Source organism: Aptenodytes patagonicus, chromosome 1 (assembly GCF_965638725.1).
Source record: "Aptenodytes patagonicus chromosome 1, bAptPat1.pri.cur, whole genome shotgun sequence".
Taxonomy (NCBI): Eukaryota; Metazoa; Chordata; class Aves; order Sphenisciformes; family Spheniscidae; genus Aptenodytes; species Aptenodytes patagonicus.
In genome coordinates this window covers 69779116-69794043 of record NC_134949.1, presented here as the reverse complement: position 1 = coordinate 69794043, position 14928 = coordinate 69779116, and the positions used below count along the sequence as shown (strand labels likewise).

At 45.2% G+C, this 14928-nt stretch overlaps 1 protein-coding gene across 1 annotated transcript in view; it reads left to right on the top strand.

Annotated features, from left to right (window-relative positions):
• The window catches only part of CACNA2D4 (calcium voltage-gated channel auxiliary subunit alpha2delta 4), a 132186-nt gene that overhangs the window by 23018 nt on the left and 94240 nt on the right, over window positions 1-14928 (top strand). Inside the window, exons 11-15 of the mRNA XM_076341412.1 lie at window positions 8100-8213; window positions 9298-9376; window positions 11457-11590; window positions 13368-13385; window positions 14668-14745. Of these exons, the coding sequence (XP_076197527.1) occupies window positions 8100-8213; window positions 9298-9376; window positions 11457-11590; window positions 13368-13385; window positions 14668-14745 (423 nt within the window). The remainder of the gene's footprint in view (window positions 1-8099; window positions 8214-9297; window positions 9377-11456; window positions 11591-13367; window positions 13386-14667; window positions 14746-14928) is intronic.

Sequence of the window (14928 nt, the reverse complement as noted above, 5' to 3'; positions counted from 1 at the left end):
GGTGCTGCAGGGGGGAGGTGGTATGAGCTGATCTCACAGGCGCCAAATTTGCAACAAGCAGTGTGGAGGGGTGACCCGGCTTTGGGGAGGTGTCGGTTTGTGCGTGATGCCCCAGGGCTGCCGATCCCTGCCCAGGAGGGATCAGGAGCCAGCAGGGCTGTGGCCTCATGAGTGTTTCCTTAACAAGCCCCACAACTGGGCATCATCCAGGCACCTTGGTTATAGATGGTGGCAATAAAATATAACTGATCAGCTGAGGGCAACAATTCTGGTCATACGTAATGTTATTAGTGAGCCTTGGTAAGGAGATGATAATGATGAAGACGTGAAAGATTATTCTCAGACTTCAGATTTATTTCAATGTCACTTTGCTGAGTATCAGTGCTTGGGGAAGAAATCACAGGTACAGGAGAATTAATCAGTCTGATCACATCCTGTGATAAGAATCATAAATGATTCATCGCCTTATGTGAACAATTGGGACTTCAGTAGCCTGGAGGTAAACATACAACTTAACTCTGTTTCTTAAGGAATGTTAACAAAAAAAAGGACCAAGAACCAGGTGAACATCCCCACCTCCTCATGGCACTGTCCGTAGTGGGGTTGGCCTAAAGATGCCAATGCCTTTGGTGCTGACAAAAATATGTACACGGTACGATGCTAGTGGCCATAATGATGGCATTGATATTAAAGGTAGTGTGCTAGAGGTATTGACACCCTGGGAAGGGTTCTCCACTTACTGATTTTACAAACTGAAAGTTTAAGTTTGTTGGCTATGGTAATACTGTTCCTAACTTATGCCAGGGCAAGCATGATCAGAGTTGAACTTGGGGATGGTGGTAGCTGAGCTGACTTGTCAGTAGTAGTAGAAGCATAATGGTTTTAATGGCAACCTGAGAAGAGTGTGGTGTAGCCCTGGCATTGCAGTAATAGGCTGGCAGCACTCCTAGTAGTAATGGTTCAACATCTTTGGAGGAAGGTAGTTACTGAGATGACCAGGGAAGCAGTAATGATATAAACCTAGAACAATTGCATGGACCAGATGCCTGCTAGATTTGTCTACTTGTATCCTATGACAAAATTAACTTTATCTTTAAAACCAAAGATCCAGAGCCTATATAGGCCTGCGTTGTATAAATCAGAATAGTTAAACAATTTTTCCACCAGAGGAAAAATGATTTCTTAATATCTAATGTAGCACTGGTTATGTACAGTGACAACAGATGAAAGAAGCCCAATGCAGCACAACTGCAGACTACCTCAACCAGCACAGCTTTGAAGGTCTCAGTGGAGAATAATGGAACATAACCCTAAGGAAAGCCTGCTTGCCCCAGCTGAAATAGCAGCTGGTCATGCCAGGCACAGCCACCAAAACTGGTCTGGTTCCACTAATGTGGAGACCTCACGCCTCTGTTCTGGCAGCATGGCTCACCCACTAGACTAGGCAATCCTCAAGCCTCCAGGAGGCAGGAGCTTTATAAAACCCTGCATGCTTTGAGTCAGGCATGCCCGTGGGAAATAGAAGGTACATGGTGGAACAGCTGCGACAGAAAAAACTGTCCTCCACTGACATAGCTGGACCAAAAATACCTCCAGAGAGTGAGTGATGTCCATGCAGCCCAGTGGACTAATGTAACTCCACAGCAGTAACAGAGAAGAAACTCTTCGGCAGGTAGAGAAAATATTTTTCCTCTCTATTTGGCATAAAAAACGCAGTCAACAGTTTAAGTAGTCATCACTTATACGGATCCTTGTTGATTCTCCCTTGGCTAATGAGCTGCAAACAGCTCTGAGATTGCTTTCAGACAGTACAGCACCCAGTGGTGATAAAACCTTCTGATGTTATTCACTCTCAAGGTGAGGTGCTGCTTCCCTCATGCCTTTCGTTACCACCTCAGATCTGGGGAGAGGGCAACTGTCTCAGGCATTTGAGCATCTTTCCTTTGAGTGTCTGCAGATGAGGGAAGGTGCCTGTTGTCTCAGTGACTGCTGGTGTCACGCTTCTCTGCATCTTGGAAACTGGTGTCCATGAAACAGGAGTTCAGAAACAGTAACTTTGTTGTCAAAAAAAGGTGTGAAACAGGGCTATATATCTCTTCCACCCAGCTGTCCTTTCCCAGTAACACTGGTCACAGCTTTCTCGCAGCATCATTCACTGTAGCATGGACCATGGTTGCCTCCTCTTGAGCAAAATGGGACCTCAGTCCAAGGTCACTGAAGCCATCAGCTGGGAGCCTTGTTCGCAGCCAGCTGTGGGATGGCTGCACGTGCAGCAGGAGGCCTGCAAGACCTCCTGCAAGTCACTTTGCAGCTTCATCCCAGGATTTCTGTCTGTCTGGTGACGTTCAGAAGAGACAGAGATTGTGTCTCAGTGCACACGCGGCAGCGCCAGAGGCTGCACATACATAGGCATGCAAGTGTAGAAACACGCCTGTTGTCCCGCAGCAGCCTTCCCCAAACTGTAGCTTCCCTGGTAAGGGCTCATCTAGAGAGTGCCTTGATATCACCAGCTGGAGGACCCCAGGCTCTGCAAGTACCACAGCTTAAGGCAAAAGGGTACCACCTGCCAAGTGCTCCTATGCTTTAAGGACTCTCTGAAATCTTCTCTTAGAGCTTCATAGATCTGTATCAGTAATAGGGGAGGAAAAGGAATAATTCCATCAGTGTGCTGTAAAACAAATCTGTGCCACTGCAGTCATGCAGGCGGAAGAAGGGGGAACTTTGATGGAATCGGCCACCCCCTTCCCGTCAGACAAAATTCACATTCTCAGCTTGTAATCATAGCTGTTCCTCACAGACTGTCCTGTTATTGTTCACAGAAGCATACGCAAGAGAATGAAAATTAAAATTGCTACATCACACTGAAACAGGCTTTGCTGATTACAATAGACAACCAGTAATAATATCTGTAATGAAAGTGACTGCAAAATTTCCCTGGTAATTTTCCTCAGTCCAATTGCTCGTAGAATTAATAGCCCAGTAGACACCTACTCAATGAGGTATGAGTAGCAGAAAGGGGTTGAAGAAGAGCACTATCTCTCGCCCCATCTTTGTTTTCCTCCATTATGTTCTGGGGTCAACAGGGCATATTTTAATCCATGACGCAATTTGCAGAACAGCTTCAGGAGAACAGTTAGCCAGAGCCTCCCCTGCCCCTCTCTGCCATGCTCAATAAAGCACTTAAACTCTCTATTTCAATTTAGCCACACACCAAGTGGTTTCAATAAAATATGCGTCCCAGGGAAACCATGGTCTTAAGCATACATTTATAAAGTGCTTCAAAATTCTCAGGCGTCAAGTGCTATCTTTTTAGCTCCTTCCTTGTTTATCAAGTTTTAGTCTATCTCACTGCTATCTTCTCTCTGTTTCAACAAGCTTGGCACGTCTTGTCCTCTCTCCCTTTTCCTGTAGGATTTATACCCCTTTGTTCTGGTGGCTGCTCTGCTCACGGCTGCTTCCAGGCTGCCTGCCTTCCCTGAAACACCATCCTCCCAACAGCATGTAAGTGCTGCAGCTGAGAGCTATCAAGTGCTAAGCAGAGCAGAATAATTACCTTCCTTGTTTTACACGCCATAGTCCTCTTAACACAACGTAAGACAACAGCTACGTTTCTTCAGACACTGTCACATTGTTAATTCCTATCCAGCTGATCTGCCTCTGCGGTTATTCCTCTCCAGCCAGTATTCAGCCTCCTGTTTGGTATTTGAGCCTCTGACTATCCTTTCCGGTGTACATAAATTGTAAAGATATTTATATATTTTTATAGATATGCCAAATATATGTGTGTACATATATACATATGCAAACACACACCCCTAATCCTGAGACACATATATATTCATGTATTTGTTATATATGAATCTTTTAGGATTAGATAGTGCAAAATTTGTGACACTTACGGGTCCTACTTTCTCAGGATCCGCTCAGAGCAAGTAGGTATTTTGAAAGGTGATGTTTTTCTGACCCTGTGGGGGGAAAAGAAACCCCAAGTTCTGCTCTCTGAGGCCACCTTGGAACGATGTCTTCTCTTAACACCAAGCTGGTTTAATGGTGCCTTGACTTGCTGCTGAACTCAGAATTACATAAATTTTGAGGTTAATTATAACTAGGTCACTCCAAAATGGATATAGGTGAAAAAGATGGTGAAACTGGATTTCAGTGAGATGTAAAATTCTGTGTAATTTGAGCAAACTGGTGTCATAAAAAGAATGAACCCGTCTGCTGATGTGAGTAATCAAAGGAGTTTGTTGTCTTTTATGCCCCACCAGCGTGGGGAAGCATTTCATTTGCACACTCACAAGAGAACTGTGTTAGTAATTTTTCTAGCAACGTGCTAGATGTTTAAGGACAATTTACCCATCTAGTTTCCTCCTTTGTTGTAACACATGTTTTCTGTTGATTCCCTCTTCATCCTTTGGGATCTCATACAGTCCCGGTCAGGTCTCAGCCCATGAGGCAAGTAGTTCAGCAACACCTTCTGCAATTCTTTCCCTTCCTGCTGAGCACAGATTATTCAAATGCTTTCAATTAACTTTTTCTTTAACCCTACGACTTTGTGACCCTGCCTGTAATTCATTCATTCTTGTCTTTGTTTCTTTTCACTTCAGCGTGTACCCAGCCATTACGATATTGTCCTCTTGATGATGAAGTACGGAGGCTATAAAGCATCTCTGCCTGACCATTTTCCTCTGGTTTTTATGATCTGGCAACGTACTTTTTTTACTCCCTTTCTTGCTTCTTCTTTGAACATTTATAAATCCTTTCTTGATTCCACTCGCATTTTTACGGACCTGGATTCTGCAGCATATTTTTCAGGATATGCAAAGCTCAGGATTTCCTGTTTACCAGTTTATGCCATTTTGCTTATTGCCATCTCTCGTTTCTTCTTCACTGGCTTTCTGTTTCCTTCTCTACTGCTAATTTTCTACCCATGAGACACTTTCCACTAAATTTGAATTTTCAGTAAGTCTGGAGGTCATTCTGGAGGCAGGTCTGCATAAGAATGGAGCAGGAGGAGACAGAGGGGCTGCTTAGTCATTTGGCCAGATGTGTATATAATCAGCATGTGTGCCTGCGCATCGCTCAGCTATGCTGATGTTCCTATTGCTTGACTAGTAACTCTGTGCCAGGCTATAACTCCAAAGTAAATGGCAATGAGCAAACAAGGGAGTACAAGAGACTTTGACCCTGAATTAATTAGATCATGCCTGTTACTCCTGGCAATGTGACCAAAGTTATACAGGAGAATACATAGCTCTGTGCCTCATTCACCGACTGCAGCTCTAGCCCGCATCTCTTCAGACATCTGTTCTGTGGACATCTTGTTTCTCATCTCCCCTTCTTTCACGCTCCTGAGACTTCAGTCAGAGCAGGGAATTATGCTCAGAGCTTGATGTGAATGCTGTCAGATCATTTGCTACAGCTGCAGCCAGCCACAAAAGGACCTAAAAATCAGGGATTACCTCTTGTTCATTTGTTTTCTAAATCTGTCTTTTTAATCTCTATTTCTATGACACTGATGATCTCATTTTCCCTGTTGAAAATATCATCTACTGTAATTAGGAGATTGCTGGTTCTCATACAGCATCTAATTTCTCAGTATCTCAGTATTATGAGGTCTGAAGTAGTTTGATGAAATGGTGGGTGACCTTAATTAAGTGTTAATTTAATAATCATCTAAACAAAACACGTTGTAGATTGCAACAGTCTGGAATAAGCTGCTTTCGTAACTACAAGGTTCACATATCTGTGATCTGAACTTCATTCTGACAGCATCTCCCACACCATCGTAACCCTATGCCTCCCTAATGGACGCTCACACCAGCTGTTCTGTCTGCTAATCTGCATGCAGTTGATCTCTGTCCTAGGCATAGCTCACTTGAGACTCCTTGTCTTTTTTCCTACCTGATGGTCTGGAGCAGAATCCCACACGGCCGTCAATGGCTTTTCCCCTTTCGTTTGCACCTAAGAGCATCCTGTGCTTGTTCCTGTTGTGCACCCTCAGCCTTTGCCCTGAGTCTCCTTGCTGAGCAGGGGGCACGTGTGCTCTGACCCCTCCTGGAGCTCCAATTACCCGGTAGCTGGCACTGATGGTTTTTTCCCCATGGTACAAGGTGTAGAAGCTTTTTGGACCACTGGAAATGTCAGACCTTGGGGCCTCTGTAAAGAAAGACGTGGGAGATCCCCACTGCTGGGTTGGCATGACCACAGCAGCAGAGGCACAGTCTGTCTCCCGTCTGAACGTGCTGCTCTGGTGATAGGAAAGAGGAGGAGCACACCCAACCACCTTATCCTGATTCAGTAATTCACATGGATGTTTTGCCTGAGAACAGCTAGTTAGAAATGACCCTATTACACCACCGTTCCCTCTCATGATCATCTGTACTGGTTCTGGTCAGTGATACAAGTAATGGGACTATCATGAAACAAGGGAGAGAGGGGTTCAAACGTGTGGTCATTCAGAAGCTGTTGAATCCATGCTTACTGCATGGATTAACATGGAGTAACAGGTACTTCAGTGATATTAAGAGTAATGTTGAAGGAGGCAGGACTGATAACATAAATGGTGGTGGAGGGAGACATTATGGTGATATTAGCACTGAACCTGGTAATTTCATAACAAAAGACAATCATGGCGGTAACTGTAGGAGTGGTGAAATGACCGGGGAAATCTGGACTTGGAGTTGGCTTCCAGGTGGGGGTGGTCATGATGTTAATCTGCAGTAGAACCACAGTACCGTCTGTGTTGGTAAAGACATTTGCCTTCTGTCCTAACATAGAATTACCAAGCCAGAAGGGACATGTGAATTGAACCCTAAAACATCTAAAAAGTCCCAGTTCACACCCTGTGCTCTTGTTCTCCCATCCAGCACTTGCTTTTATTTTATGCAGTTAGTCTTGCCACTTGGATACCTTTTTCCTCATTTATAAGGTATAACTACCCTCTCCAGTTTAAAACTGCTGCTTGTGTTTGATATAACCTTAGTCACCCTTCAATTAGTCTCCCATACGCTCTCCATCTCATGCCATTGCCTCTCATTAATCTCTTGTGCAGAGTTGTCCTATCTTCCTCTTTCCATACTTTTTTACTCTGCATCAGTTTCTGTATCGTCTTTTGTTGATTAGACTTTTCCTTGCTCAGAGCGTAGAAGCGGTGAGATGCTGTGTGAGGAGAAGTGCGTACTGGCACTGAGCTAGAAGCCACAGCAAAGTAGCTGCTCGTTTTTGTGCCTTGATGTCCTCTGCTACCTCCTCTGGTGACTGCTAATTCCAAACCTGTGTTGGTGCTGCATAAGGCACTTGGTTCTCTAGAGCCGGTGTACCTGAGGGCATGAGAGGCAAATGGCTCTGGCTGCAGGAGCACTAGACAAGCAGCTTGCGAAGGCTGGTCCTCCTGGCTGAACAGGCAGGGTCCGGCTTGCCTGTAAGAGCGTGCCTGTTCAACACCTCTCCACGTGTCCTTGGGAGCGCATCAACGTTTGTACCAGAGTCCCAGCACACTTCCACTCTACCTTAAATACCACTTATGCACAGATAACAGACCATCTGTCATTACAGTGTATGGCCTTTCTACCCGGCACATTCATAGCCTGTTTCAGCTCTGATGGCCGTAGCCTTCTCTTTTCATGTGCTCCTGCCTTTCTCTGCTCTTTTTTGGCAGATTGATGGATTTACCCTGAAATAATGAGTCTGATTTCCCCCTTCTCTCACATTTTCTGCCATAAAAAGTGACAGTTATTGCTGTCAAATCAGAATTGCAGTGTTTATGGTCAGTCTACAGTCGTTTTGCATAAATGAATGCGACTGTGCAAGATGTGAGGCAGCAGGGAATCACACCCTTCCTCCACAGCACTTATTTTCTCCTTACTATTTTACTTCTGTAAAGCCTCCTGTGTCCATATGTGCTAGGAAGGGCTGTATAAATAAAAAAAATATATGCATTATACAAACACAGTCCTTATTTAAGCAGAGCTCTTTCTGAGCACAGTGCAGGATTTGCAAGAAGTCATCAGGATCTGGCCCATCATGAATAAATACACTGCAATTACACAGAAACGGCCTGTGCTGAGATAACTAATGCTTTCCTTCTCTGTTTGCAGTTCAGAAACGCCGGTCAAGGAGGCTTGTGTAACCAAGCTATCATGCTGATCACAGACGGAGCAGTGGAGGATTATGAAACTGTGTTTGAAAAATACAACTGGCCAGATCGGAAGGTTTGTCTGGGAAGTGATAAATAGAAAGGGCGCAGAAAGGTGCTATCCTGCTATGGTGGGAATAGAAGAGTGTGAGCCAGGATGATGGGCAGAGCTGAGCATTCACATCCTCCAACGCCCACCTGCACCCAGCTGTAAACACAAAACAAAGCAGCCAGGCAGGAGCCTGTTGTGGTGATTTTAGAGGTGGTAGGATCACAGATGGTTATCTGTAGGTCAGTGAAGAATTTTTTTCCGTACACTTCATTTTCTAAAGGTGTGGGCAATCAAAACATTCTCCTGGTAAAATGATAAAGACTGAGCTGAGTATTTTAAGATAAAAAAAAAAAAACTTTTGCAAAGAATTTTAATCCTATCCAGGACTGTTTATAATTGGTCCTGTTTGGGAAAGGTTTGGCTATTACCAGTTCTTATGGTGGGCAGGGGAATGGCCCAGAGAACCTCTCTAGGTGCCTTCCAGCCCTATTTACTTTGAGGTCTGTGATTACAGGCTTGTACTAGCAAAGCAGACTGTGAAAGTGGAATAGACCACAGCTCATCCTAAACCCTCCTGATTTATTTGTTTACCTCATCCCAGCTAGCAGCAATGCACAAAGGGAGAGAAGCAGGCTACTGAGAGACCAGAGCATGGGGCTGTTAAAGCAGTTTATTTCAGGATTGGCTCTTTTGTTGTTGGTCAAACACAAGAGAAATGGTGAAGCTTTCTCTAAATGATTCATGCAGCCAGCTGTTCCCCTGGGTAAAGGATTCCTGTGAGCTATAAACCTCTCTGCATGTGGTTGCTGAGTGCCTGGCAGAGCTGCTATCATAAAATCAAACAGAATTTGCACTTCTGCCTTGTTATTCAGATGATCCCGAGTGCTACTTGGCTTTCTGGGCTTATTGTAATTGGAAATGAAGTTCCAGCCCACAAAATGCGATAAAATGGAGCAAGAGGCTCCTGTCTCTGTGTGAAGGCAGAGCTATTGCTATGCACCACAAACAGGCATTCACACCAGTGTATAGCAGGATGCCAAACCTCGGCCATTTGGATTTGGTAGCACGTTACAGCCTAATTCTTCTGTCTTTGTGTTCTTCTTCCCAGGTCCGGGTTTTCACTTACCTCATTGGACGGGAGGTCACTTTTGCCCCCAGTGTGAAATGGATCGCCTGCAACAACAAAGGTGCTGTATGGGAATGGTTCCCCATCCCAAATCACACACATCACACGTGGGCTGCAGCCACGGGGCCCTGGCCCCCTCTAAGGCTTCCCCACTACAGCTGGGGCCCATGAGCCCTCGGCTGGAAGACGACCTAAGGAAAAAGCAGGCCCTGCTGGTCCACGTGAAGTGTGCGTGTGTCCAACTAACACAAGTCCTCTGTGCTGAGCCACCACACTTTCCTGTCGTGGTGCCAACGGACACTATGACCGAGATTCATGCTGGCTGTAGTCCACTTAAGTCCCTGTGCTTGATGTGTCCCTGTTGCTGGCTTTTGACAATGTCTAAACCTCTGTCAGAAAGCCTGACATCTTTTGGCTGAGATGTCAACTGAACATCTCTTCTTTAAAGATTTTACAGCATTTTTCAAAAGATCTGTGGGTTAACCCCTATATCCTGGCCAAATTCTTTGTGTGCCAGTGGTTTCACTGAGGTACCAGAATAGCTTGTTAATCCCACTCCAAAACCAATATTCTCTCTAGCTGGCATGAAATGGCATGAATGGGAAAATCCATTCAGGGTAGGTGAGTCACCTCTATGCATTTGGGGGCAGTTAAAAAGTCCAGTTAGCCCTGTAAGAGTCTGCAAGGATAAAGGAAGAGAGGGGGAAAAAAAAAAAGTCTTTCCTGTTTAGGCATGACTTGGCCTCAGTGTGTCTGGAGACAGTCAGCAATGCTTGCTACATCAGTATCCTTCTTAAACAGGGAAAGGAAGAGAAGGCTGAAGTTAGGGGCTGAGTAGCTAGGTATATTGACTTTTTTCCTGTCTGAGCAGTGGCTCCAGCAGACCATGAAATGCATGGGTGCATTTGCTACCGAAAATAATTGACAGACAAGAGCTGCTGGCCTGCAGAATGCGAGCTGTAAGCTGGGGATGTTCAGGGCTCATACGTTCATCTATTAGCACTATGAATCACACGTAACATTTTTAGTTATTGTTAGATGAAACAAAAACCTGGATTTCAGATTGCATATTCGGCCATAAGATCAGTGACAGGGAATTCATGGTGCTGTTGGTTCACCATAAAATGTGAAAATGCATCCTTCTGAATAACCAGAGAACAAAAATATGCTCTTTGCACTTGAATTCTCACTTACCAGGCTTGAGCTCTGCAGAAGGCTCACTGATTTTGGTTCTTCTGTTTCAACACATTGTATAGCTCTTGTAGTCCTTGTTTTCAAGCACACTAAATCTGTTTCCACATCACAAAGCTTACCAGATCATAAGCCCCTTCACATGGTAGTGTTTTCCTGGTGATAACAAAAGTTTTCGATCTCTCTGACATATTCCATCCTATACCAAGTACAACCAATCAGTTCCATGTGGTGAGAAGCAGGACAAGAGTCCTTCTGACATTACACTCTGTTAGCATTTATAACCAGTTAAGCCGTTAGTTTTGAGGACCTTTTGATATCTTGAAAACATTCTTCCCCTGTACTCCTTGTTGTAGTGTTACACTGTTATGGGTCCATCTGCAGGGACAAAGCTCTGGAAATAGGTAAATTGCACTTTTATGTTCTGCTTCCAATGGGTAGATGGAAGTAGTCACCATCCTTGAATGTAAAGCTAGGCAGACTGAAGAGTAGAGTGCTAGCAAAAATCTGGAAGAGAAGTTGGGAGTTTGGGCTTAATATAAAATTGGGCAGGATAAGCGGGTAGCCTGGTGGAAGACTTTGTTTGCATATGCTTGGCCTTCAGGACCAAAGGCAGCCTGATTAGTGGATGGTTTTGCCTAAGACCCAAAGCAACATTTTACATCTGTTTGGCATGATTCTGGTTACATCAAGACTCTGGTCTTGAGCATTGGCCTAGTATTTTGAGAAGAGCAGAGCCAGTGCTTTGAAACTCTAGATTTCCACAGAAACATGTGTCCACAGAAGCTTGTGGATACAAGGCATGTCAAGGCACTTTTTGTAAAGAGCAAATAAACTGTCTGGGTAGATACAGTCTTCGACATCTCGTTTTCTAGCTTTGCACGGACACTCATTTGAAAATACAGAAGACGCGTTAGCAGAGTGACTCACACCTCTATTTCTCCATGAAGGCTATTACACTCAGATCTCCACGCTGGCGGACGTCCAGGAGAACGTGATGGAGTACCTGCATGTGCTCAGCCGTCCCATGGTCATCAACCACGACCATGACATTATTTGGACTGAAGCCTACATGGACAGTGCGGTAAGGACCTACAGCACAAGTCTTGAGTCAGAAAACAGTAGGGCCTATGGGCCAAACTGGCAAAGGTGTTAGACACCCAGATGGTACGTTAGGCATAAAACTTGTCCCAGTTTCCCGTCTAAATATCTTATGTGTATCAGAATCTAAATAAAGTCCTGAAATTTATGTAAAACCAGGAGTTGATTGATTTATAGAAATTACTGGTCTCTGGCTCTGCTGAGACAGACAATATTTCTTTTCTGCTCACTCCTGGAGCTGAGATGTGTATGCAGACTCAGGTCTGAATCTGCAGTGACCCAGGAGCCCAGGACTAATCACACAGGCACAGCATGACTTAAGTAGTGCTTCTGTGAAAGCAGGTTACATTCTAAAGGATTATTCACAGGAAAGAATATTTACAGCTCAGGATATGGGGTCACACAGATTTATTTCCTTCAGTGCAGTAGCTAACTGTATACTGCTTGCCACTCAAAGATACAGATCTCAGTTTGAGAAGCAGGCTCACTCTTTCGTTCCTTGAGCTAGCAAGACCTAATGTCATGGCAGTGGCCCTGTGCTCAGCCTTGTGGCTAAAGGACACATCGCAAAGGACCAGACAGTCAGCACTCCCAACGCCCCTTGCTTTGTCTCAGGTCTGCCTTATGGGAAGACTTAAAACATTTGGACCACGAGCAGGTGCTACTACGGTGTTGTGTTGCCAAGGCAGCTTTGAAATTCAAAGGAGTGAAGGGAAGGACAAAGAAGTAGACCACCACTGAAGGAGCCTTTCCCTGCACTTCCCCAAATAGAAGATGTTCCTCAATCTCCATCTCCATCCCTTTTTACTTTGCAGAAAGTTACAGTTCTTCTTTTGGGGCTCTCTGTGCTTTCAGGGAGATAAGTTTTTTTTCCTACACTGGACTTTTAACCCCAGAGAAGTGTCTGCATAACTGTGACAGCTAGAGCTGACCAGAAGTCAGATTTCCCTCTTCCAGAAACAAATCCAAGCTCTCAGGACTGTTTATACTATCTGAGGGGAAAAATCTTCTAGAAACATTGAGAATGTTTCCGTACGCAATCCCACTGTGGGACTGAAGTTATTGGCTCCAGTCTGGCCAGCAGTAGCTTTAGGGTGTCTGCCACAGCCCTGGGGAGAACCCACAGTTTTGGGGTTTAAGATCCACAGTGAGAAACCTGAACTCTCTGAGTTGGAGTAAAACTAGGGGTACTGAGCTTAGCTTTGTAGCAGGAAACATGGGAGTCCAGGTCACACATGCCGGTGCTTGATGCTGTGCTCAGAGTCAAGACCACAAAAACCCCAAGAAATACCTTCAAGGCAGCCAGGTTTGCACCATCATGGTGCATAGATGTTATACTCAGGAGACTTCTGTGGGAAGAGACCGTCCCCCACCTCTGTGCTGTGGCTGACCATTGAGGCTGCAGCTCTGGCACGCTAGCTCTGTGATGGCGACGTGGGGATGTCTTCTGCTGCAGGAGCTGTGCCAAGTGAGAGCTGGGGACACGGCACTTGAGTGTGCTAAGCAAAACCTCCAGAAATGCTGCTAACTACCCAGCGAGTTTATTCTATTAGCAGGCATGCTACCCCTGGCACTGGTGTACGGTGTCACACTTCCCAAGGTAGCCACAGGGATTTGTTTGCTGCACTTTTTTTGCTGCATCTCTTTTCTTGCCTCTTGGCTTGGCTTGCCATTCTCTTCCTCTGCCCCAACCTCTCCCATCTTTGATTCATTCCTCCATTCATGTATTCATTCATCTGTTCATCCATGTCTCTCGCTAGCTGCCACAGTCTGAGGAGGTAAATGCACCCCTGTGTTTTGTGAGCGTGCTGTTTTCCTTGTGCTAGTTGGTGTGTCAGTGCCAGCGCTCACAGCCACAGCTGGCCTGTACATCTGGAGGGGGGTGGGGGCTGCAGCACTGAAGGAGCCCTCTTACACTGGCAAGAAGAGGAGAGGAAATGCTGGATGTACTGGAGAGCTGTGCCGTGCTGTTGATTCAGAGTAGGTAGGGGTGTCTGTGTTGTGCTGTAGCTTAGTTCACTGGATCTCTTTTTCTATATGTCCAGTAAGTGCCAGAGAAGCTTACTTGCTGTGTGTTGGTGTGAGTGTTGCTGTGAATGGGAAGTTTCCACACAGAATCATCCAGACCAGTAACTCAAGATATCAGACGCAAATCTCCATCAAGCAACTGCACAGATTATTGACCGGCTCCTTTACGGCTCCTAGCATGTGCAGTAATGGAGACAGGAGGTGACTTCTTGCCTTGCTACTTACTTGACCAAATGAGACGTGGAAGGGGGATGCTGCTGGCACCAAGGGACTAAGTCCTTTCGATAGCTAGGCGTGTCTGGGAGACTCCTTTGCATGTGCCTTGCCTGTTTTACCTCCTTTCATGTGTGTTTTTAGAGCATCTGACTTCTGCAGTACTGGGAGCATCTGTTACCCCATTACACGTGCATATCTCATATCCCCTGTAGACATAGCTCACCCTGTTGTATCTGTTTGGATCATGATTTTGTCTCTGTTTTTCCTAAGCTCAGATGCTTAAGTAACAAGAGTATATAAGCAGGCTCTGTGTGTATTTGTGCCTTTTAAATATTTGCCTGTGGTGTTTCTCGTTCTTGGTATTCATGTGTTTGCAACATAGATGATACCTTGTTTGTGATTTTGCTCATATTTGTGTTGCTTTTCTCTATTCTGTGCTCCTTGTGTTGGTGGTTTTTACACTTGTTGCATAAGTGCTCATGTCTACACTCCCAATGCATGGTGGGTATAAATTGTGCCACCACTTCTACAGGTTCCTGTCTCTTCATTAAAACAGCTCTTTAATTTCTCCTGCTTCAACATATTTCACTGGCTTTCATCCCATCCTCATCACCGCACACGAGCAAGCATCCATCCCACGATCCTCTTGGATACAGAGTATTGAAAAGTGCTGCCATCTGTTTTCAGAGGGGTGTGGGAGGCAAGGAGGTGGCTAATTGTAATCAACATCTGGGGTCCTTGGGAATTCCAGTGCCTTTCGTTCGGGTTATCTGCGGTATTGCATTTGCTAACACACAGCTTGTTGTTCTGTGGCAGCTCTTTGCATCTCAGGCTCAAAGTCTGTTGCTCATGACAACAGTGGCTATGCCAGTCTTCAGCAAGAAGAACGAGACGGTGAGTGCAATGCGGGCTTCGCTCTCTTTCCAGCCAGCAGAGGTGAAAGGATGCGAGCAGACCTTTGCAGGGTTTTAAAGCCAATGGGTCTCTGAAAGAAGACCTGGCCATTAGGGACTGCGGTAGACCTCTGGCAGGATGTGCGGCTGATAATTTATCTGACAAAATGACAGTCTGTCATTT